This window comes from Neodiprion pinetum, chromosome 2, assembly GCF_021155775.2.
Source record: "Neodiprion pinetum isolate iyNeoPine1 chromosome 2, iyNeoPine1.2, whole genome shotgun sequence".
Taxonomy (NCBI): domain Eukaryota; kingdom Metazoa; phylum Arthropoda; class Insecta; order Hymenoptera; family Diprionidae; genus Neodiprion; species Neodiprion pinetum.
Window position 1 is genome coordinate 24,955,761 of NC_060233.1, and position 20,302 is coordinate 24,976,062.

At 34.2% G+C, this 20,302-nt stretch overlaps 2 protein-coding genes across 4 annotated transcripts; one reads left to right on the forward strand and one right to left on the reverse strand.

The window, feature by feature from the left end:
• Positions 1-622: 622 nt before the first annotated feature.
• Positions 623-10,576, reverse strand: LOC124211013 (suppressor of cytokine signaling 4). 3 transcript variants are annotated; one of them, XM_046609621.2, is made up of 4 exons: positions 10,408-10,576; positions 10,016-10,273; positions 9,475-9,935; positions 623-1,587 (listed from the first exon to the last, which is right to left on the reverse strand). In XM_046609621.2, the coding sequence occupies exons 1-4, from the start codon at positions 10,429-10,431 to the stop codon at positions 1,224-1,226; spliced, it is 1,107 nt and encodes a 368-aa protein (XP_046465577.1). In that variant the 5' UTR covers positions 10,432-10,576; the 3' UTR covers positions 623-1,223. The 3 variants fall into 3 exon arrangements, with proteins under 3 accessions (XP_046465577.1, XP_046465575.1, XP_046465578.1); XM_046609619.2 differs by having other exon boundaries at positions 10,016-10,576; XM_046609622.2 differs by lacking the exon at positions 623-1,587 and adding an exon at positions 5,862-6,481 and having other exon boundaries at positions 10,016-10,576.
• A 1,622-nt stretch (positions 10,577-12,198) lies between these two features.
• On the forward strand, positions 12,199-20,302 carry LOC124211832 (G patch domain-containing protein 1 homolog). Its single transcript, XM_046611304.1, has 4 exons — positions 12,199-12,421; positions 12,741-13,119; positions 15,176-15,409; positions 16,695-20,302. Exons 1-4 carry the CDS (start codon positions 12,358-12,360, stop codon positions 19,213-19,215), a joined length of 3,198 nt encoding a protein of 1,065 aa, XP_046467260.1. The 5' UTR covers positions 12,199-12,357; the 3' UTR covers positions 19,216-20,302.

A 20,302-nucleotide genomic window follows, 5' to 3' on the forward strand; every position in this document is an offset into this window, starting at 1 on the left:
AACGACTTTTTCGATTTACATTTTCTTTGTTTGATCCCCTGCCAAGTGCTTTTCACTTTCTAAAACTTGACATGTTTTTCAATATTTTGGTTGAGAAAACAAAATTGATCATCCGCAATACAGCTGATGTGAAAAAATAACGTTTGTTTTTAAATTCATTTTATAACACTGCTAATATTTCGTGAATGATTTTGAAAAAAAATTGGTGATACGTGTAAAAAAATAGATATTATTTTAAAATTTCGTTCTCAAAACATGCATTTTTTCAAATCTGAAATGGTATGGTTTTAAATATACGACTGGTTTCAAGCAGGTAAAAATAATTATTTTCATTTTTTTCAAGGGAAACCTATCCTGAACCACACTACATCAGAACATGAAATTCTGGTTTAGTTTTACGACTTACGATAGTTAGGCCAATTCACTTTTCTGACTAATTCAGTAATTGATACTGAATGTGTCTTGTTCAACCAAATCTACCCCGTGAATATACCAATTTATATGAATATATGTATGTATATGTACATATACTTATTGATATACATATGTATAATATAATTAAATTAAATTTCAACAAGTGCTCTTTGCAGTACTATTCTTCATACAAAATTATTTCATGCTATTCTGATGTTCATAAAAGTTTATTACAAAAATAAGAAGGTGCAAAAATACGCGTAACATACGTCTGGATTCATTCTGTATACAATATATGGAGCATTTCATACAAAAACGGCGACAAGGAGGCCACTTTGAACCTGATTAGGATGAAACTTGATACGCTTTTGAGTATAAGCGTGTCTGAAATATACCGTACTAGTTAACATCTCTTGCAATTTCCGTTAGTTTGAAACGAAGACACAAAATTTGTCATTGTTATATATTTTAATCCTGCCAGGTTTAATTCAATCACATAGAAACCGAGTTCTGGTGATTACAATTTACTTTTGTAAGATGCGAATCAAACAAACTCAACGCAAAAGTTGACTGAAATTCAACTACGCCCCAACTATGTTTTAGAGTTTAGAATATTATAAATAGAAATGTACTTCATAATCTCGAATCAGATGTATCAACTGTACAATTGGGAAGTAAGTAAACTATTCCACACATCTTATACCCGAGACTTGAGACAGAAACATCTTAAAAAACATCAAGAACCAGGGGAAGAAATGAAATGCCTCACATGGATTCTTGACTCATTTTTGGCGATTATTATTTATAATTTAATAATGAGCCTCCTCGATATATCCTCTAATAGTCTCAGGCAACGGAAGCTTATCGATATTGTCGACCCTAGTGTTTTGCCTAATGACAAAACGGCAGAGGTATTGCAAGCTTCTGACTTGTGTAAATCGACTAACCGGTTTTGTTAATCTAACTGGAAAAGCTGGATGACCAGGATACCTCGGACGGGAGTAACAATACACAGCTGACTGGCTAAAACTCATCGAATGATTGATTAAAGCTACTACAGATGAGAACCGTTCGCACTCTGGATGGTAATACAACGAAAATAAGCCGCCACTGTGTTCAACTCGGGTATGAAGCAGTTTTCCAGATGACTTGAAGCTGAGTGTCAGTAAATACCTACAGAAATGAGGAAAATATTAGTCGTGCTCTTTCAGTATTATTTCATGAAAATTAAATGAAACAAAAAATCAGTATTAAAATCATTCTATGCTTGTGGTTTCAAAAAGATGGTACTGACATACGTAAATAAAGTTTCGATCGATCAAACTTAATGGGGTATATAGAAGCAAATGGCGAAAAAATTGGTGAATTTTGGCAGTTCGTATCTGAACAATCAATTATTTGATTCGATTGGGGTTTATTTTATTCAAAAGTCTATAAATCAAGCTTCATTTACATATTCTTTTTATGTTAGATTCAATTAATAGGAAGCGTTAATATTAACAATTACCTCAACAGTTCACTCGGTGACATGTTTTGCTGTGCCTATAATATTTCAAAAACAGCTGAAACAATTTACTTCAAACCAGCAAAACATGTCACCAAGCGAAATGGTAAGATTATTATCAATGTTAATTCTTCATAATAGTTGATTCTTATAAAAAAAAGATGACAATGTAGCTTGGAGCGATTAAAAAAAGGTTTTTTTTCGTTCTTACCCCCTCAAATGTAAGTGATTGATAGAAAAAAAAAAATGCTCAAGTGTAACAAGTCGCTTTTTCAATTTTTATTTTATGTATATTTAAAATGGAAATTTTCATTTTTCATTACAAGTTAAAATACGTGTAAGCTATTAAATATTTCCTAAATTCATGCATAGATCCTTAAAGTTGATTCTCCAAGGTTTCCAAAACTATAATTATAGTTGTCATTAATAGAAAACACATTACAAATGTCTGAAAGCTACTGATTTGTTTTACCGAAAAAAGAAAAGCTAGACAACTTATCTATGGGGAGATTTTTTTTCTATCAAACACTAAGATTTGGCAGTGTAAGAGCAAAAACAAAAAACTTTTTTTGAACCACCCTAATGATGCTTGATATACATACTCTTGATTAAGATTCATTTACTTGTCAAGACCTCATCATCGGAGATTTCAGTCAAACTGGATCAATGGAAATTTCAGGTATATCGATACCTAACATACCAACAAAATTTTTCAAGTACCGATGCGCATTATATTGCAAAAATCTCGAAGGAAATTTTTCTTGAGAAAAATAGTGACAAAATGCAACTGAGCGGTATGCGAATAATGATTGAATTAAATCTTTAAGTATTCGAAACCAATCTTATAGTAATTTGAATGGTACCAATACTGTAATTTTCGTCAAATCTCAAATAATTTTGTCCTCTGTTTTGAAAGAACTCACTCGAATGAAAGATGAAACTCAAAAAAATTCTTTCCAAGACAGGAGATTAAATGTAATTTCCATAAAAATATATTGAAATGTATCAAAGTTACACAAATTAATACATAGTTACTAGTACATTTTGATCAAATGCATACTATTTCTAACTTTGAATCTCTCTAACTCGAAGAATCATATTTTTCAGACTAATGAGTAAAACTCAATATTTTCATCGTTTTGTTACATAGTGATTCTATGTTCTGTTTTAATATTTTCATAATTTTGTATTTTGTTATTCAAGATTATTTCTACCATGAGTTTTCAATGAATTGAAATTTCCACACCTTTGTATTCTATTTTTTCTATTCGTGGCATGACAGTTGGCCTAAGTATGTGACAAAACTAATCGAATAAGTTGAAGCGTGACCTGTAGTGTGATCTTCCAATGAGAATACTCACTTCTTTGATAATTTTTTGGCAAACTATGAGAGAAAATACAGTATCGAAACTAGAGGAAAGTATGCAAACTAGATGGGACCATGTACTGGTCAGATAATAACAAATTCTCACAACCAAACGTAAAGAATCTGCTGGGAAAAAAGTACGTAAAAACGTGATGTTTACACTTGGAATTTAAAAGAAGATATCGAGCTGATTAAAAACATGAATTAAGGGATGAAATGTAAGATTCAACGCCACAGCACTTTGTTCCGCAGCTCTGTTCATGAGGTAAAACTGCCAGCGGAAAGATATATACTAGGGGTTAATCATTCATAGATTGAATATACATCTGATTTCAAGATCATAAAGGTGTCAAAGGATTTCGAAAGATAACAAAAAATTCTAGAAAATTTCAAGACATTTCAGACGATTTCAAAAGATTAAAAAAACTTCGGACGATTTCAAATACTCGCAAAATTTCAAGAATTTCAAAGAATTTCAAATGATTTCAATGGATTTCAAAAGATTTCGACAGATTTCAAAGACTTTGTAAGATTTAGAGAGATCACAAACGATTTCATGAGATTTCTAAAGGTCTCCAAGGATTGCAAGTGATTTCAAGAGATTTCTAATGATTTTAGGATATTTCAGATTTCAATAATTACAAAAAATGTCCAGAATTTCAAGGGATTTCATAAAATTTCAAGAGACCCCAAAAGAGTTCTAAGGATTTCAAAGGACAGTAAATGATTTCAAGAAATTTTTAACGATTTCAAAGACTACAAAATATTTCATAGGATTTTAAAGATTTCAAGAGACTTCACAGGATGCTCGGAAAGGTGTACACCAGATTTCAGGAGTGATTAAACCCTCGGATATATATATATAAATTCAGTATATATATACATACATATATATATGGGTACGTTCAATACTTTTCGACCGCAGCCTGCGGGCTTGGGTCAGCGATTCGGCTGCTGATTTTTTTCAAGAAAGTAGGTTATAAAAAAAAACGATTCTCCAAATTTGAGCTTAATATAAGAAAATCTGGTGGCTATAGAAATGTTTGAAGTTTTTAATAATTCAATTTTTTAATTATTTTCACGATTTTTTCATGGGAGCTCTACGGGACTTGAAGACTCGAATCAAACGGCATTCCCCTTCTCTGACCTTGTATTTTCAAGAAAAAAATAGTTTTTTACTCCGAAGCAAAATCTAGTTTAATTAGGACCCTTTTCATGAATTACTATTTTAGCAAAATTTCGCATAACTTTGAAACGCTGCCAAGTCAAGAATTTTCCAAGTAGACGGCTCAAATTTTTCGTCTAGGTATACTTTATCACTACCTACACGAACTATTATTAATTACCACGTTCCTTTTTATATACGGCCTCGCAAAACCAACTGATTTCTGAAAAATCGCTGTTTTCAGATAGCTGTAACTTTTTTCTATCAACTCGAAATCGCTTCAAATTTTCAGGGAATATACTTCATTCTATCCCCAAACAACGCTGTAAATTTCCAGCTAGGAGTCGAAGTTGTTAACGAGCTGTGAATTTTCAAAATGTTCAAGTTTCCCACATAATATTTCGTATTTCATGGCATTATCAACTATATAATAAGTATTGAGTATGACTTCATGGGACACAAAGAAACAAATATTCAATTTGAAATAAATAATTACAATACAAATGATAAATAAAAATATATTTATTATATATTTATAAGCCATATTTTTATAACATTACTTCAGTATGTAGTTTTGCAAGCTATAAATTTTTTTGTTATTTAGGTTAATAATCGACGAGTGTAAATTTTCCACGCGCAATTCAAGAAGTCGTTGATAATGCCATGAAATACGAAATATTATGTGGGAAACTTGAACATTTTGAAAATTCACAGCTGGTTAACAACTTCGACTCCTAGCTGGAAATTTACAGCGTTGTTTGGGGATAGAATGAAGTATATTCCCTGAAAATTTGAAGCGATTTCGAGTTGATAGAAAAAAGTTACAGCTATCTGAAAACAGCGATTTTTCAGAAATCAGTTGGTTTTGCGAGGCCGTATATAAAAAGGAACGTGGTAATTAATAATAGTTCATGTAGGTAGTGATAAAGTATACCTAGACGAAAAATTTGAGCCGTCGATTGGCCGTCTACTTGGAAAATTCTTGACTTGGCAGCGTTTCAAAGTTATGCGAAATTTTGCTAAAATAGTAGTTCATGAAAAGGGTCCTAATTAAACTAGATTTTGCTTCGGAGTAAAAAACTATTTTTTTCTTGAAAATACAAGGTCAGAGAAGGGGAATGCCGTTTGATTCGAGTCTTCAAGTCCCGTAGAGCTCCCATGAAAAAATCGTGAAAATAATTAAAAAATTGAATTATTAAAAACTTCAAACATTTCTATAGCCACCAGATTTTCTTATATTAAGCTCAAATTTGGAGAATCGTTTTTTTTTATAACCTACTTTCTTGAAAAAAATCAGCAGCCGAATCGCTGACCCAAGCCCGCAGGCTGCGGTCGAAAAGTATTGAACGTACCCACATACACATAGGTGATTTCGTAGGCCATGTAAATCTGGACATTTTTCGTGAAACAAAGTACGTAACGCATATCCATTCAAATTAACCCAACATTTGGGTAAACCAAATTACCATTCAGATAATCGACAATTTATATAATTTATGTTCTACTGTATACATTGATTTGAAGATATCATTTGTCTGTTGCCATATTTCAAACGAGATGTTTCCACCAGCACATGCAGCAATATCAAATGATCATAATTAATCACTATTATAATTCTGAATCATAATGATAAAATATTAAACAAAAATAATGACGTCTAATTTTGCAGTGTAGATTGTTACTAAATAGTACTATTTAGTAGCTAATTAGTAATAGTTACTAATTTGTTGCTCATACCCGAATTTTATGACTAGCTTTACGCCAAAATAAGATAACAGATAAAGCACTAGATTTCGATCAGTTTGAAATTCGTAACATTAACATAAACAAGTAATTTTAGCAAACAGCTGATTTTTTCTTAAATGCCAAACTAAATTTCTTGTAATAAAGATAATGCAATACAGTTTCACACTCATAATTCTCAAATATTATGAGCTTTTCATGGATTTAATACAATCTTGATTACTGCGTTTGCTGCTTGCTTTCAATTGATGTTAGCATATCAGTCGCTACTTCTGGCTGCTAGATTCAGCTTTATAGTAGAATGGCAAAAATTGTGTGAAAAATTAAGACTAATACTTGGGATGACTCGGCCAGAATGTTTAAATTAAAAATTAGTCAAAGAGAAAAAACTGTTTGAAAAATCTTCAACGGTGTTAGTTGTTCTATTAATAGTCAACTTTAATGAAAGAACGTCTCTCGTATATACAGTAGCGCTCAGAAGTATTTTGACAAAGATAGTAATTGGATTTTTAGATACAAATATAAAATAAAAGATAAATGATATTTTTTATTGAAGGAAATTCAATGTTCTACATAATTGTTCAAGTTTAACTCTCCTTCGTTAGAAAATAATGTTAAAATAAAGAAAAATAAGAAGAATCACGGGTCAAAATAATAATGAATTTCATATTATCAAAATACTTTCGAGCGCTACTGTATCTAATAAAAATGAATTCAAGAAAATTCGAATACAGTGAAACTTGTCTTAACGGACACTTTTTTATGATGCACAGTCTAAAAATCTCCAGCAAAATGATATGGGCTTGAACAAAAAATATATTTCTTAACAACGGACATATATTACTGAGGAAGTTTTTTTCAAAAAAAAAATAAAAACCTAGCAATGGCGGACACATTTTCAAAATCTCAATGTTTGAACAAGTGTCACGCCAGCGCAAACATTATAGATTTTTTTAAGTCGTTATAGATACATATAACAAACAGAGATGTGTATAATATATATAATATCAAATGAATTTGTTTTTCAGTTTGTTTTAGATGGATTCAGAATAGATGATTAAAAAAATGTCAGTTGTCAGTTTGCCATATCAAATATATTCTGTGTATATTACCTCGTACATGACGTTCTGCCATTTTTCAAATGTATTAAATACTCTAGCGGAATAATACTTATTTAGAATATAGGTATGTATGTATGCATGAGTTAATGAAATATAAAACTCGATACATTTGAGTAACAAAACAGAGTATTTCTTTGATTAACAAACACTTATCAATAACGAACAATATTTGCATCTCCAAAAGGGCCCGCCATTGGAATGATTCACTGTAATATCAGCTTGGATATTAAATGTCTGAATAAACGTTTTATACTTATAAGGGTAAAGTTAGTAATGTTATTGTGGTCAGTTCAAGAAAAATCGTTATTTGACTACTTTAAGATTGTCCGAAATTTAACCAAATCACACTTAGAAATAGATCTGTGAAAGTACGCTACAGAAATTGTTTATCAGCGATTAGATATGCACACTATAATTACATCGTTATGTAAATTTTCTTGAACGTTTTTCAAACAATTTATGGGAATTTTATCATTGAACGAAATGAGCTCAAAAATATCTAAGGTCTAGTAACTAAACATAGTTGAAGTTAGTATTCTTGAAAGTGTCAGAACGTTGAGAAAATATATTTAAAATTGGCATAATTAAATTTTTTTTGAATTCATATTATGTCTCATATTTGGAAAACTTGTTTTCGATTATTCTAAAATTGAAAAGCAATGATCTTTTCCCAACGTTTCATTGCTTTGACGTACAATAATTTTGACCACGTTTATAACTTGAACTCTGATGTTTTTGAGTCCATTTCGCTGACAACAGCCCTACAAATCTTCTGAAAAACATTCAAGAAATTTGACATTTCTGTGTAGTTATAATGTAGAAGTCACTGATGAAAATTTTTTGCATCGTACGTTCGCAAATTTATTTTTATACATTTGGGACATAACTTTTTGTAAACATGTTTCCAAGCAATCTCTGGAGCTATGGTGGCCAAATGAGGTCAAGGCAAAAAGCTCAATCAGATAAAAAAAACACCAGAATTCAAGCATTCCGAACGTATTGACTGAAAAACAAATTTCTCAAATCGCCAATATCGTAGCAGAAATTGCTTTTGAAACGTTCCAAAACCATTTAATTTCTGTAAAGAAAATTAATTTCAGTAGCTTTGTGGGGAGAGTTTCATACTTCTTCAAAATTTCTGAAAAGTTTTTCTACTCGTAGTTTTGTTGAAAACATTTTTTACAGATATATTCTGATTTTTTCGGATACATGTCATAATTAATTTTCACGGTTTCTTCAACATTTCTAACTTTTAACAGATTTACATGCTTTTTAATATACAGGGTGTCTATAAGGAAATGGTCGGATTTTTTGCATCTGATAGGAAATAAAATTCTGAGACGAAAAGTCCTCTGCCATTTTTGCATCTGACCCATAGATGATTAGTTATTAATGAAAATAAGTAGCCAATCAAATGCATGCTATAGCGGTAAGAAGACGGAAGGGCAGAGGACTTTTTGTCTCAGAATTTTATTTCCCATCAAATGCAAAAAATCCGACCATTTCTTTACAGATACCCTGTAGAAAGAATTTAACTGGAGAACTATGAGTTTCTTTTGGAAATTGGACCAATTTTTACCACAACTTTGTCACAAATAGCCAGAACGACAAAAACATTTTTTAGATATTCAGTAAAAAAAAGGCAGTTTGGAAAGAATTTGAGTTGTTTTCGGAAATTCATTCAGTTTTTACCTCGAACTCAACTCAGTCAAAAAATATTAAAAATTCAAAAACTCGGAGTTTTTTCAGATTTGCAATTGAAAAAGCAGATCCACAAGAATATAAGTTTTTTGCCTAGGCTCTTTAGAATTTTTTGAAACCTCGAAGACAGTATTCTCATAAGAATTCATACTTTTTCAGAAATAATACTAAATTTTTCTCAAAACTGTCCAAAAACATGGTAAACTTCTGAAAATTTATAGATGAAAGTATGAGAAATTTCTGAGAAATTAGCTTGTATCATTTAATCAGCTCAGAATCATTTCTAGTACATAGTAGGAATGTTGCTTTATGTTTCAGTATTGACACAAATAACATGGCCTGAAGATTTTTGAAATAATCTTTTCTCTTTGCTGAATTTTGACTTAGACGATCTGGCAAATTCATTCTCAAAGTACTTGAATCTCGATACAATGTGTCAAAATTTTTTGCCTACACTTACTTGTCTGCAGATGAATCCCGAACCAAAAATGCCCCATCTGGCTCATTGGTCAGCTTGGAATCTGCTTCGTCCCTTGAAATTGGTCCCCAGTACCATCCATACTTACTGAGCCTTAGCAACTCTTCGGTCAAATTAAACTTTTTCTCATTTTTGCCTTCGATGTCTAAGCTCACATCTCCAGATTTTGCAGAGCAGCTGGCTTGAGGTTCCGCCGTATTGCCGATTGCAGAAGAAATGTACTCGGGTTCTTCTTGAAGTCTGTCTTCTCCATCAATCGAATCACTCTGCGACTGGTTTGGCATACCATTTAAGTAACCATTCGCTTCATTTGTCAAATTGTGCACGACATTTGAAAGTGAGTTCTTCTTTTCATTAAAGAATATAATTGGCAGCTGACTTTGAGTGACATTTAAAGTGCTGTTCAAACCATAGGATGGACTGGATGGCTCGATAGCTTTGATCTGAGATGAGAAAAGGTGAATGTAAGCAAAGGTGTAAATACAACACAGTGTAATCTACAAGTTTGGTTATCACCTCGTACCTTCTGCTTGGATTTACAAAATGTCAAATCTCTAATGTGGAGCCGTTTTTTTAACCTTCTAAACAGTCCGGACGTGTTGTCGTTAATAATTTCTTTGTACTCCATGTCCTGATAAGATTGAATAGGCCTAGAGTGAGCGGAGAACTTTACTCTTTCCGCACGTAAATCGTCATTCGGAATGTTGCGACATTCAATCCGTTCCAAGTTCTTTTCATTCTCAAGTGACGCAATTTCAACGCAGCCCGAGTGCTCCGATTTCTTTTGAAAAGCATTCCTCAGGTAAGTCAAACTCATCATTCGTATTTTCTTTTTTTCATCACAGACAGTGCTCCCGCTGGCAGCCATCGTGGGAACTTAAACCAACGGCTAATCCGAGCTTAGAGATTACTCACGATTGCAATTATTTCATTTGTCATTGACTGAGCATCGTTTGATGCTATTTCTTCGTTCTGACTATCATTGCGACACCTACTCTCATTTTTGTTTGCGAGTCGCACTTAAAAGTGAGAACAGATGAGCCGCAGATTGTCCTTTGAACAACTCGGAAGTTTCAGCGTACTACTCGTGGTCACGGTAGAAAACAAAAAAACATTGGAAACTTGGAGATGCGTTCCCAAATTAGTTAGCATCGCTACAAACTCCCTAGGACAGAGGTAGAGCTATCCACGAACTCAACAGCACATAAGAGGTAAAAGATTGTTGACAGCACTGCGAGCTATTATGGGAACCATCGGAACGTACGTACACCACGTACACTAATGGTGCTGTCTCATGCACGGTCTTAAGACGTGTTGACACGGTGCTAGAAATCGGACCGATTTCTCGGTCCGAGAAAAAGTTACCAGAACTCGTATCGTGTATACAGCAAACTCCGACGTAAATCGTGTACCGATTATATTTGGCTACTTGCGCGCATCCTTTTGCCAACTTGCTCTACTATTTATCTGGTAACATTGGCTGTGCAGTCTATCTCTATGACCTGGTCTATGAGCCCTGGTCCACAGTTCTACATATCGTGTATGCAGGCGTAATGTACCATAAGACCGTAGTCACTGACTTAGGGTATGTTCCGATATACACTGCGAGCACTGTTCAGTGCTCTTACTGGGGAGAAATTCGTTCCGTTATAGACTGACAGTATACAGTCGCAGTATCCTAGGAAAATATATGACGTCATAAATCGTCGCCATTTTTCTACTGTGAACACTGGTGCTTTCGAGGTAAGGTGCTCTCAGTGCTTTGATCACGTGATCAACAGCGTTCAGAAATTTAACAGCTTCCACTATTGATAATTATTATTATTGAATATTGTCATTTAAAAATATTGGCGGTTAAAAACAAAAATGGAAAATTTGAATAAATTGTGTTTATTGCAATGTGAAACAAATATTATCTATGAAATGAAAGTAACGCCAAAAAATGTCGATCACAGTATACTGTACTGCGTTCCGTTTTAAGCAGTAACCAGTATAGCTAACTATACAGGAACGGCTTCGCAGTATACTAAATTGACGACACACCTTACAGTGCTCGCAGTGTATATCGGAACATACCCTTAACCGTAGTATTACTTTGTGGTGCTCTGGTCACTGCTTCCACGGAGACTAGAGTAAAGGAGTGGACACAGCGTGCTTCAGAAATGAACACGAAATCCCGGCCTAAAACGGCGGCGCTGCCGATCAAATAGATCGTAGTCATATATATATATATTTAGATCAGGCACATTGTGACTACTTATTTCCTAACCTCAATGTGGCAAATGTCGTGCAGTGTTTATGTTTACATATGTAAAACTTTTTGTTATTAATGTGCAGTGTTAATTAATTTATTATGTTTATTAAAATGGGTGTATCAAATTTCGTTGAATAACAATAAGCTGAAAGATTAGGAATCTGTAAGTTATCATTTTCGCGTAATGAATCGAGAGAAGCTCAGGACAATTTTGTCCCCTCATTTTATGAAAAAAAAGTTTTGACGATTCTTGAAATAGTCTCCTTAACCTCCAATATACTATCATTTGGGTGCGTCACTTCTCATTCTACTGCGCAAGCGCGGATCGGTCACTTTCATCGTGGGACTAATTTTATTACTATATTTACGATGTTTGCGACCCATGCGATACTAGTGGCAGAGTGGAGAACTAATTGAAGGACGGGTTTTTGAGGACGCCGTTACTACTTATTCTCTTATGCTGTGTCCACTCCTTTAGTCTCTCTCCCTGACTGCTTCGCTTAAGAATAATATAACCTGCAATTCAGCAAACGCAGTATAGTAATGGTGCTTGATAAAACGTAGTATTATCAAACTTAAACTTAGCTTTGGTTCATCAAATATTCAGCGCAATGCTCGATTCAGATGATGAGAATTATGTTATATTCGGAACGCCTCTAGATCCTTTGGATGAAGGTGCGTTACTACTCTATTCCGATATTTTAGTTAGGAGTTGCGGGGCATTGTTATTGATTGAATTGATCACTCGGCAGTTTCAAACAATAATTTTTTCTACTGCGGTAAACGAACAATTGTTTCGTATTTTTATTAATTATCGTTAACCTTATTCTAGAACATGAAATTATAAAAAAATCCTGTTTTGTTTATTCACACATTTAGAGAGAGACTGAGTTATTAAAATCATCATTCAAATGTTGTTTTCGTTCAATGTTTAAAATATAGACAAACTCGTGAAAGCTGTTGAACTTTCACATGATGAAATCTCTTTCCACAGATAATTTCCCAAGAAAAAAACCTATGACAATAGAGGATCAATATGCATGCGATGAACAAGGAAGAAGGAGGTTTCACGGGGCATTTACTGGTGGATTCTCTGCTGGATATTTTAATACCGTGGGAACACGTGACGGCTGGAGACCACAACAATTTAAATCATCTCGAAGCAGCAAAGCTGAGAGCAAAGCTCAAAGACCCCAAGATTTTATGGATGACGAAGACATGGGGCAATTCGGAATTGCGCCAACTGCTATCCGGACAACTGACGACTACGCTGATCATGAGAATAAAGGAACCAAAAGAGAAAGAACTAAATTCTCTGGGGATGGACCAATTCCCGGAACTCCAGTGTTACAGGAGATCCTGAAACCTGTTAAGTAAGCATGGAAGTGTTCACAAAAAATCTTGGATTGTAATGATCTGTGTATGTTCATTTGCTTTACCAAGTTTTGCAGTTCGTGATTCTGGAAGTACTACTGATAGTCCAGATTGCTATTCGTCAATCTTTCTCAGTATTACATTTTATACTCTGTTTAACGAGAGAATAGACTTGTTGCGCGCATTAGCAAGTGAGTTGGGGAAAGAGTGGAGAGAGAGTGGGTAGTGCATAGTGTGCTGCCCAGTATCGTATACGCTCCTGGTGAGCTAGCCAGAACCGATTCCGGCATGGAGGGGGCTGCATGGCCTTCCGTGGATGGAGAACTAACTGAAACCGACGAGTTTTTTTGTGATCCTAAGTCTATTCTCACGTTGGATGGAGTATATCTATAAAAAAACCTCGAGAAGTAATTTGATGGGCAATGATTTTAAGTGACGATGGACGTCGGTTAGCCAAAAATCGATCATTAATAAGTGACTTAAGAAATATTCGTTCATTAAGTATTTATGAAAATATGACTATCGTGAGCAACAAAGATTTATTTGGAGAAGAACAAAATCAGAAAATACTGAAATTGTAGGCAACATTTTCGATATCAATGCTTCATTTCCTGAAAAAACAAAATGATACTTTATTTTATCACACCATTTGAGAAAATGATCAAAATTTCGTCAACTTCAAGGGCCGAAAATCGTATGAATGCACGGAAAAAATTACTTTATGTGGTATTCCTTGACCTCAAAAATACTTGAAACCCACGCTTTCAAAACTACATATTCACCTGAGACACAAAAAACATTGAATTACTTTATGACGCCCTTTCGCGAATGTTGGCACTTATGCCATGGGCGCGCTTGACGCTACTATGATGCCTTGGCACTTAAGTAATTATAAAAGAATTGTGTCTCATCTCCATCGAATAGTTCATTTCACTTCCAAATTTCATTTTAATAGATTCAGTCGTTTGTTCGGAATTCAGGGTAATAAGTATTTTTTTTTTTTGTCTATTATTATTGAATAGTATAAAGGACTTAGAGTATCATTAATTACAATTTCTTTTGGGTTTCAAGTACACATACAATCAGTCAAATAGCCTTGCTTAAGTAACTAGTTACCGGGTTCTCCAAGAAACAATGAAAATCAAACTTATGTTTTTTTGTTTTTCTCATTAGACAGGACATTTCATAATCATATGTAAAAGATCGTTGTAATCTAATTTGCGCAATGATCATTGTACATTTAACATGGACATTTTAAGTTTAAATGTTATTGACTTTCTGCAATCGGTGATAATTCTGGATATATGATGACTGTTATTGCCTATATTTTGGGACATCCAGATCATGAAAATATTTTTTCAACTTAGTGTGCGAAAAGCGATTCATGGATTGGACGTGCAGTATAAGAAGTAATTTATTTCGCTCACTGCGTGTGCAAAATAACTCTTTCCCGCACCGAGGGTGCGAAGTAATTACTTCACGCACTGTATGTACAAAATGATTTACCTCGTACACTGTTGATAGCAAATTTGGTACACTAATTGAAAAAAAATAGTATACGATATGTATGCATGTATGTGTATCGTTATGTATTATTTTGAACATATCGTATAGCAGTAGTTTATTTTCCTTCATAGTTCTGGACGTTAGCTCATCTCACATTGTAGATCTACCTACAGTCTCAAAGAAGATTTCTTTATTAGTTAAATCTAATTGTATTTTATAGTTATATTGGCAACTTATAGAGCTTTGATTGAGTAGGCATATTTTGGGATATCACATACTTGTCTTGATTTTTCATCCAACTTTAATTCAAATTTATGCTGCCGTATTCCTGGAATTCGGTGCGCAATAATTTGAGTGGACATGCGCACAAGCGCACACACAAATACATGATACATGTTGGAAAATGTTCGAAAATGGTTGTGTGAGTGAAAAAGCGTGTTTCCAAGTCAAGGAGAATTGTTTTTGAAGTGACATTTTTCACAATGAAATATACAATGCGCGCTTCATTTTAGAAACGTGATAAAAAAATGCGTCTCTTTCTACTTTTAGAGACACAGTTGGCGTTAAATTGCTGAAGCAAATGGGTTGGAAGCCCGGCCAGGGTGTTGGTCCTCGTTTGTCAGAGAAAGAGAAAACCAAGATCAAACAGCGCAATGACAAAACTAGGCTACATGGGTGCTCATTACCTCCTACACAAGAACAGGCGATGGAAATTGATTCTGGTGGGTCGGATGACGAAGATAGTAACATCACTTTTGCCCCTGATGACTATGAGCCATTCAGGTAAAATATTAAACTAAGAAAATATAAAAAATAAAGATCAGGGTTACAATTCGAACTTTTTCGAGTCGTATTGTTGTACCAAGTAGGTTATCGGTTTTTATGACTGTATTCAAATATAATTTTATAAACTTGGGTTTATTACAATGAATTACATATGACATGAAACATAATTAAAGGTAAGGTCTTGCAATCGGAAGCTAAGATATTGATGGAATTTAATAATTTTGATTGGATCAACAGGGTTCGTACGCACAGGGAAAACCTGGAAAACTGGGAAAACTCAGGGAGTTTCTCACAGCAGGGAAAAGTCAGGGAATTTCGAAAATAAGACTGGAATTTTAAGTTTCTTGAAGAAATAAACTCGTTCTTATACGTACATTACTTGATATCAAACCTCGTTTCGTTTTTTTCTTACTGAAAATCGCTGGTTGTTGTTTGTAAATTAGTAGTCGGACAGTAAATTAATTACTAGGTAATATTGAAAGTATTAGTATTAATATGCAAAAAAATTATCATTAATCAGCGGCATATTTCTTGGAAGGTTACTGAACAAATCCTATTTTCAGGCTGGAACCCCTGGAAAAGTCAGGGAATTTCGGGTTCCAAAAAGCGTACGAACCCTGATCAATAACGTCGTTAGTAATTTTGTTACTAAAATACCTGCACTGAAATTGTGTAGATTGCGAAGAGTCTTAGACTTAACTTTTATATCATGTATCTATCTTATATTAGATTTGCATTCCAATTTTATCTGATTCTATGCAGTTATTTTGTTGTTTTGAATTTTGGCCATGGGAAATTCTGAAAAATGATAGAAAACTTGAGGAATTTTTGAAGTAATAATTAAACCATGCTCAAAAAATCTTAAACCAAAATTACATAATAATTGAAACACAGTTGTATTGTTATGATTAATTTTGTTTTTATGTTCAGATGTTTGTCATTTTGTAATCGGAGATGTTGATTTCAAAAGTTGCACTGCATATTGCTTGTGAAGACTCAATTTTCCAACTGGATTTTATCTGATTGAGCGAAGTTATTTCAAATTTAGAAACTTGAAACAAATGCTTTTTTGTTCAGGTGACACCCGTTGGTAGTTTCAAGTTATTTCTTTCCTGTCATCTTCTAATCATTATTATAATGGAATGCAGGTCACCAAATATATGCTAACTATTCGAAAATTTCATTACAAATATCCTGGAATTTAAAAAAAGAAGCCCAATTCAATGCTCTGAGGACTGTGATCACCTTATCTAAGTGTTTAACAAAAAAAATTTTTAAACAGATGTAACCCGAAGGACAATTTCTTTGGTATTGGCTACACCGGACTTGAGAAACGATCGATACTGTCACAGCATATCAGTCTATTTGAACCATCTTCCTTTCAACTGCAAGAAAAAAATAAGAAATTGTCTATACGTGGTCAAGCTTTTGGAGTTGGTGCATTTGAAGTAGAAGATGAGGACATTTATTCTAAAGAAGACATGTCTCAGTACGATTTCAGCTTGGAGCCAAAGAACCGGCAGAAATCGAGATGGACGCACGAAAAGCCTACGACGTCTCAAACTAAATGTATTGAGGGATTTGTACCTGCAAAAAGTCGTTTTGAAGCTAGAAAAACGTTCAAGGTACCAGAGCCACCAAAAGACTTCAAACCTGTGCATATAATTAGGAAAAGCAGATTCGAACCGTCTATTCAATCAACAAGCCTGGAAAATGCGAGACGCAAAGGCCTTGGTCGACACGATTTAAGGGCAGAGGATAGGGCGAGAATAATCAATGACCCAAATCCCATCGCGTTAGTTTTATCCAGCAAAGTCGAAAGTGGGTCCGCAAACGAAAAAAACCTTTCAAACAGTTCCTTGCTTTCTTGTGGAGTTGACAAGCAACTAATTCAACCTGTTTCAGAGTTCGCTCAGAATGAGAAATGTTCTAATCAAGAGCAATCGCCAAGAAAACCCTCTGTAATTTCAAACATAATTACAAAAACGTTGAACCTGCATGGCAAGGAACAAGTGGCCCAAAATCTTGAACGACCTGCGAACAACGTCGGAATTAATCACAGAGATACAAAACTGGGCGATGCAGTTTCAACCACAGCAAAGAAAAATTCTTGGCTGGATATGTTGAATGCCAAAAGTTTTGTCAAAGGTGGTACTGAAAATTTGGCTCTAATTAAAGAACCGAATATAAAATATGGCAAGGATGCTCAAGTCGAAAAACTCTGCACGAACCTCAGAAATGAAGCGGAGGACAAACAAATATCAGCTGATTCTAAGAGCTCGGTCTTCAAGCCATTTGCTGCAGATCTTGATAAGCAGAAGCGTTACGAAAAGTTTTTAGATTTTTTGAAAGAGGGAGAAAAGAACAGACTGACTGATATACAACCATTGTCGATGACCGAATGGGAGAGAGACCATGAAAGAGTGGAATTTGATCAAGCTGCGCGACTTTATAAACCATTGACAGGAAGCATGAGCGATAGATTTGTGAGCGGAAAGCATCAGGATGGTTTAAATCCATTGGTCGCGGTGGACTTAGGCAAAGATACCGACGTTCAGCTCAGAGAGATGGCTGCAAAAAAAATGTTTGGAAAATTCACGAGGCAAAGAACTGAGTGGCGGCCTGCAAGCATTCTTTGCAAAAGGTTCAACATAGCTGAGCCTGCAACTGGTTGCGCCAAACCGGAAACGGAGAAAAAAAGCACGTTTTCCATTTTCGACTATCTGGAAGAATCGTTGCACAATAGTTCAACATTTCAAAGCGTAAGTGACGTTGCTGGTAAGATAAAATCGGAGAATCTCAGCAGCGGATCTAATTTAGAAGATTCTAGAACAGGCTGTCTAGAATCGTATCAATCTGTGAAATCTATGAACAATTCCGCTATGGTTGTGTGTGATAATATGGACAAGAATAAAACTTCCGCAAAGGAACGCAACTTCGAAGCTAAATACGAGCGAATTTTTGGCAGAAATGTAAATCGTTCTGCAGTAGTTGGCCAAGATAACAGCATCGATCTTTCTTTGAATGTGCAGAGTGATGAGCAACCTGCGGTATGTTTGCCGTGCATTGAATCAAACTCAGATTTTGACCAAGGCAGAAATTTTGCAGGATCATGTAGTTCATCTGAAAGAATGGGTCAGGTTATTAATGTCGTAGATAAAGATACGGAGAAGAAGGATCTTTTCAAGGCAATTTTTGTAAGCAGCAGCGAGGATTCAGATTCCGAGAGAGAAGAAGAACAGGATGACGAGAAGTTCAAGTCAGTTCTGATTGGCAAGAATCCTGGGGAGTTGAATGTGCAGAGAAATACGTCACCTCCTAGAGGAATATTCGCTAATTTGGATTTAGACAGCTTAAATGACGTGGGCGTGAAAAATAAGAAGGTTAATTTCATTGAACATAAAAGTTCAACTATCGTTTGCAGAGGTGAGATGTCTGGAGCTTCGTGTCTTAATCAAAGCAGCAGTAACTCTGATAATACGACTACAGAAAATATGACGAACTGCGAAACTTCTGCTGAGGGGACAGCAGAGTTAAGTTCTAAAATACTCCCAGATATGTATGGCCCAGTTCTTCCGGCTAGGCCACGAAAAAATTTGAATGATGTCCAGTCAGATACAAACAGTCAAGTGCTGATTCAAAAACATATATTCAAAAGTGTTGTAGTTCCGGTAACAAAACCTGCGATTGTTGAACAAGGTGAATGGATTGAAAAGAAGAAAAGTAAAAAATCCAAAAAAGATAAAAAAAAACACAAGCACAAAGAACACAAAAAGCATAAACATAAAAAAAATAAATCGTAATATATCAATAACTTTGTGGATATTCAAAACTCATGTGTTATATTTATTTTTGTTAAATAAACTGTGGCCTAGAGCACGTCGAGTGTTATAGGTCCTCTAGTATACTATTATATCTCAAAAAGTTCTAGAAGGATGTATGCCGAAAATGATCTATTCTTTGTCAGTTGATGATTACGTATTTTTTTTGAAACAATAATCTTACGGAAAGCAAATTTTTCACTAAAATCGAGTTTTTGTTTCATGGAAAACCATAGAAAAGTAAATTTTTTACATATATTTGACAAGGAAAACCAACAATTTTCGGGAATTTTTTGTATAACGGAAAGTTGAAATTTCTTGGAATTTGCTGACTTTGAAAGTTTATCTGGCAATTGTTTCCTCAAGTATACTTTTTAAAAATATTTGGCATTAGCCGAAAAAAAATTCCCTAGTTTTCTATTCTGTGAAAAACGCGTAAAAAATACCAAAAATGATCAAAACTGTTACTGCAGCCTAATCTGTAGTTTGTTAATAAAAAAATTTGGGTCAAAGAATTTCGTTTTCACATTCTAGGTAACACTCCGTAAAAACTTGCATAAAAACTGTAAAATGGGGTGTTTAAATAATTATTTGAAATTGTCGGATTGACTTTGAAAATTCGTAATTTATATATTGAATGAATTTTCCCGAGTTGAACTATTCGACCCAAAATTCAATGTAAAACCGGCTACGGAAGTACGAAGAAATTTGAATTTTCGAAAAACTTTTATTCTTTCTGAAAATTTCCTACACCATTTTCGAATTCATCATATTTTTTGTTTAGTCTTGTCAACTCTGAACATTTTTTCGTGAAGTAAGAATGAAAAAGTTTTACGAGGGTTTCTTTTTCCGATTATGTAAAACTCGAAAATTTCCACTTATAGTGTTATTCAATTTTGCATTACCTGAATTTTGGGTATCAGGGGTACACACAAACATAATGAAACAAATATCTTGTGAAATTGAGTTGCAAATTTTGGAACTACCAAATTGTATTAGAGATTGTCGGGCAAAACCTAGAGTTGGTTGTTTTAATCAAAATTACCCCCTAAATAAAACGTAAAACTGA

What these genes read in the sequence shown, in the direction of transcription:
- LOC124211013 (XM_046609619.2), bottom strand. Translation starts at nt 10,360, where the DNA reads ATGGCTGCCAGCGGGAGCACTGTCTGTGATGAAAAAAAGAAAATACGA. An exon ending in TTTGTAAATCCAAGCAGAAG is followed by an intron (nt 9,936 to 10,015) that starts GTACGAGGTGAT and finishes TTCTCATCTCAG; the next exon opens with ATCAAAGCTATCGAGCCATC. An exon ending in CGGGATTCATCTGCAGACAA is followed by an intron (nt 1,588 to 9,474) that starts GTAAGTGTAGGC and finishes TCATTTCTGTAG; the next exon opens with GTATTTACTGACACTCAGCT.
- LOC124211832 (XM_046611304.1), top strand. Translation starts at nt 12,358, where the DNA reads ATGCTCGATTCAGATGATGAGAATTATGTTATATTCGGAACGCCTCTA. An exon ending in TCTAGATCCTTTGGATGAAG is followed by an intron (nt 12,422 to 12,740) that starts GTGCGTTACTAC and finishes CTCTTTCCACAG; the next exon opens with ATAATTTCCCAAGAAAAAAA. An exon ending in GAGATCCTGAAACCTGTTAA is followed by an intron (nt 13,120 to 15,175) that starts GTAAGCATGGAA and finishes TTCTACTTTTAG; the next exon opens with AGACACAGTTGGCGTTAAAT.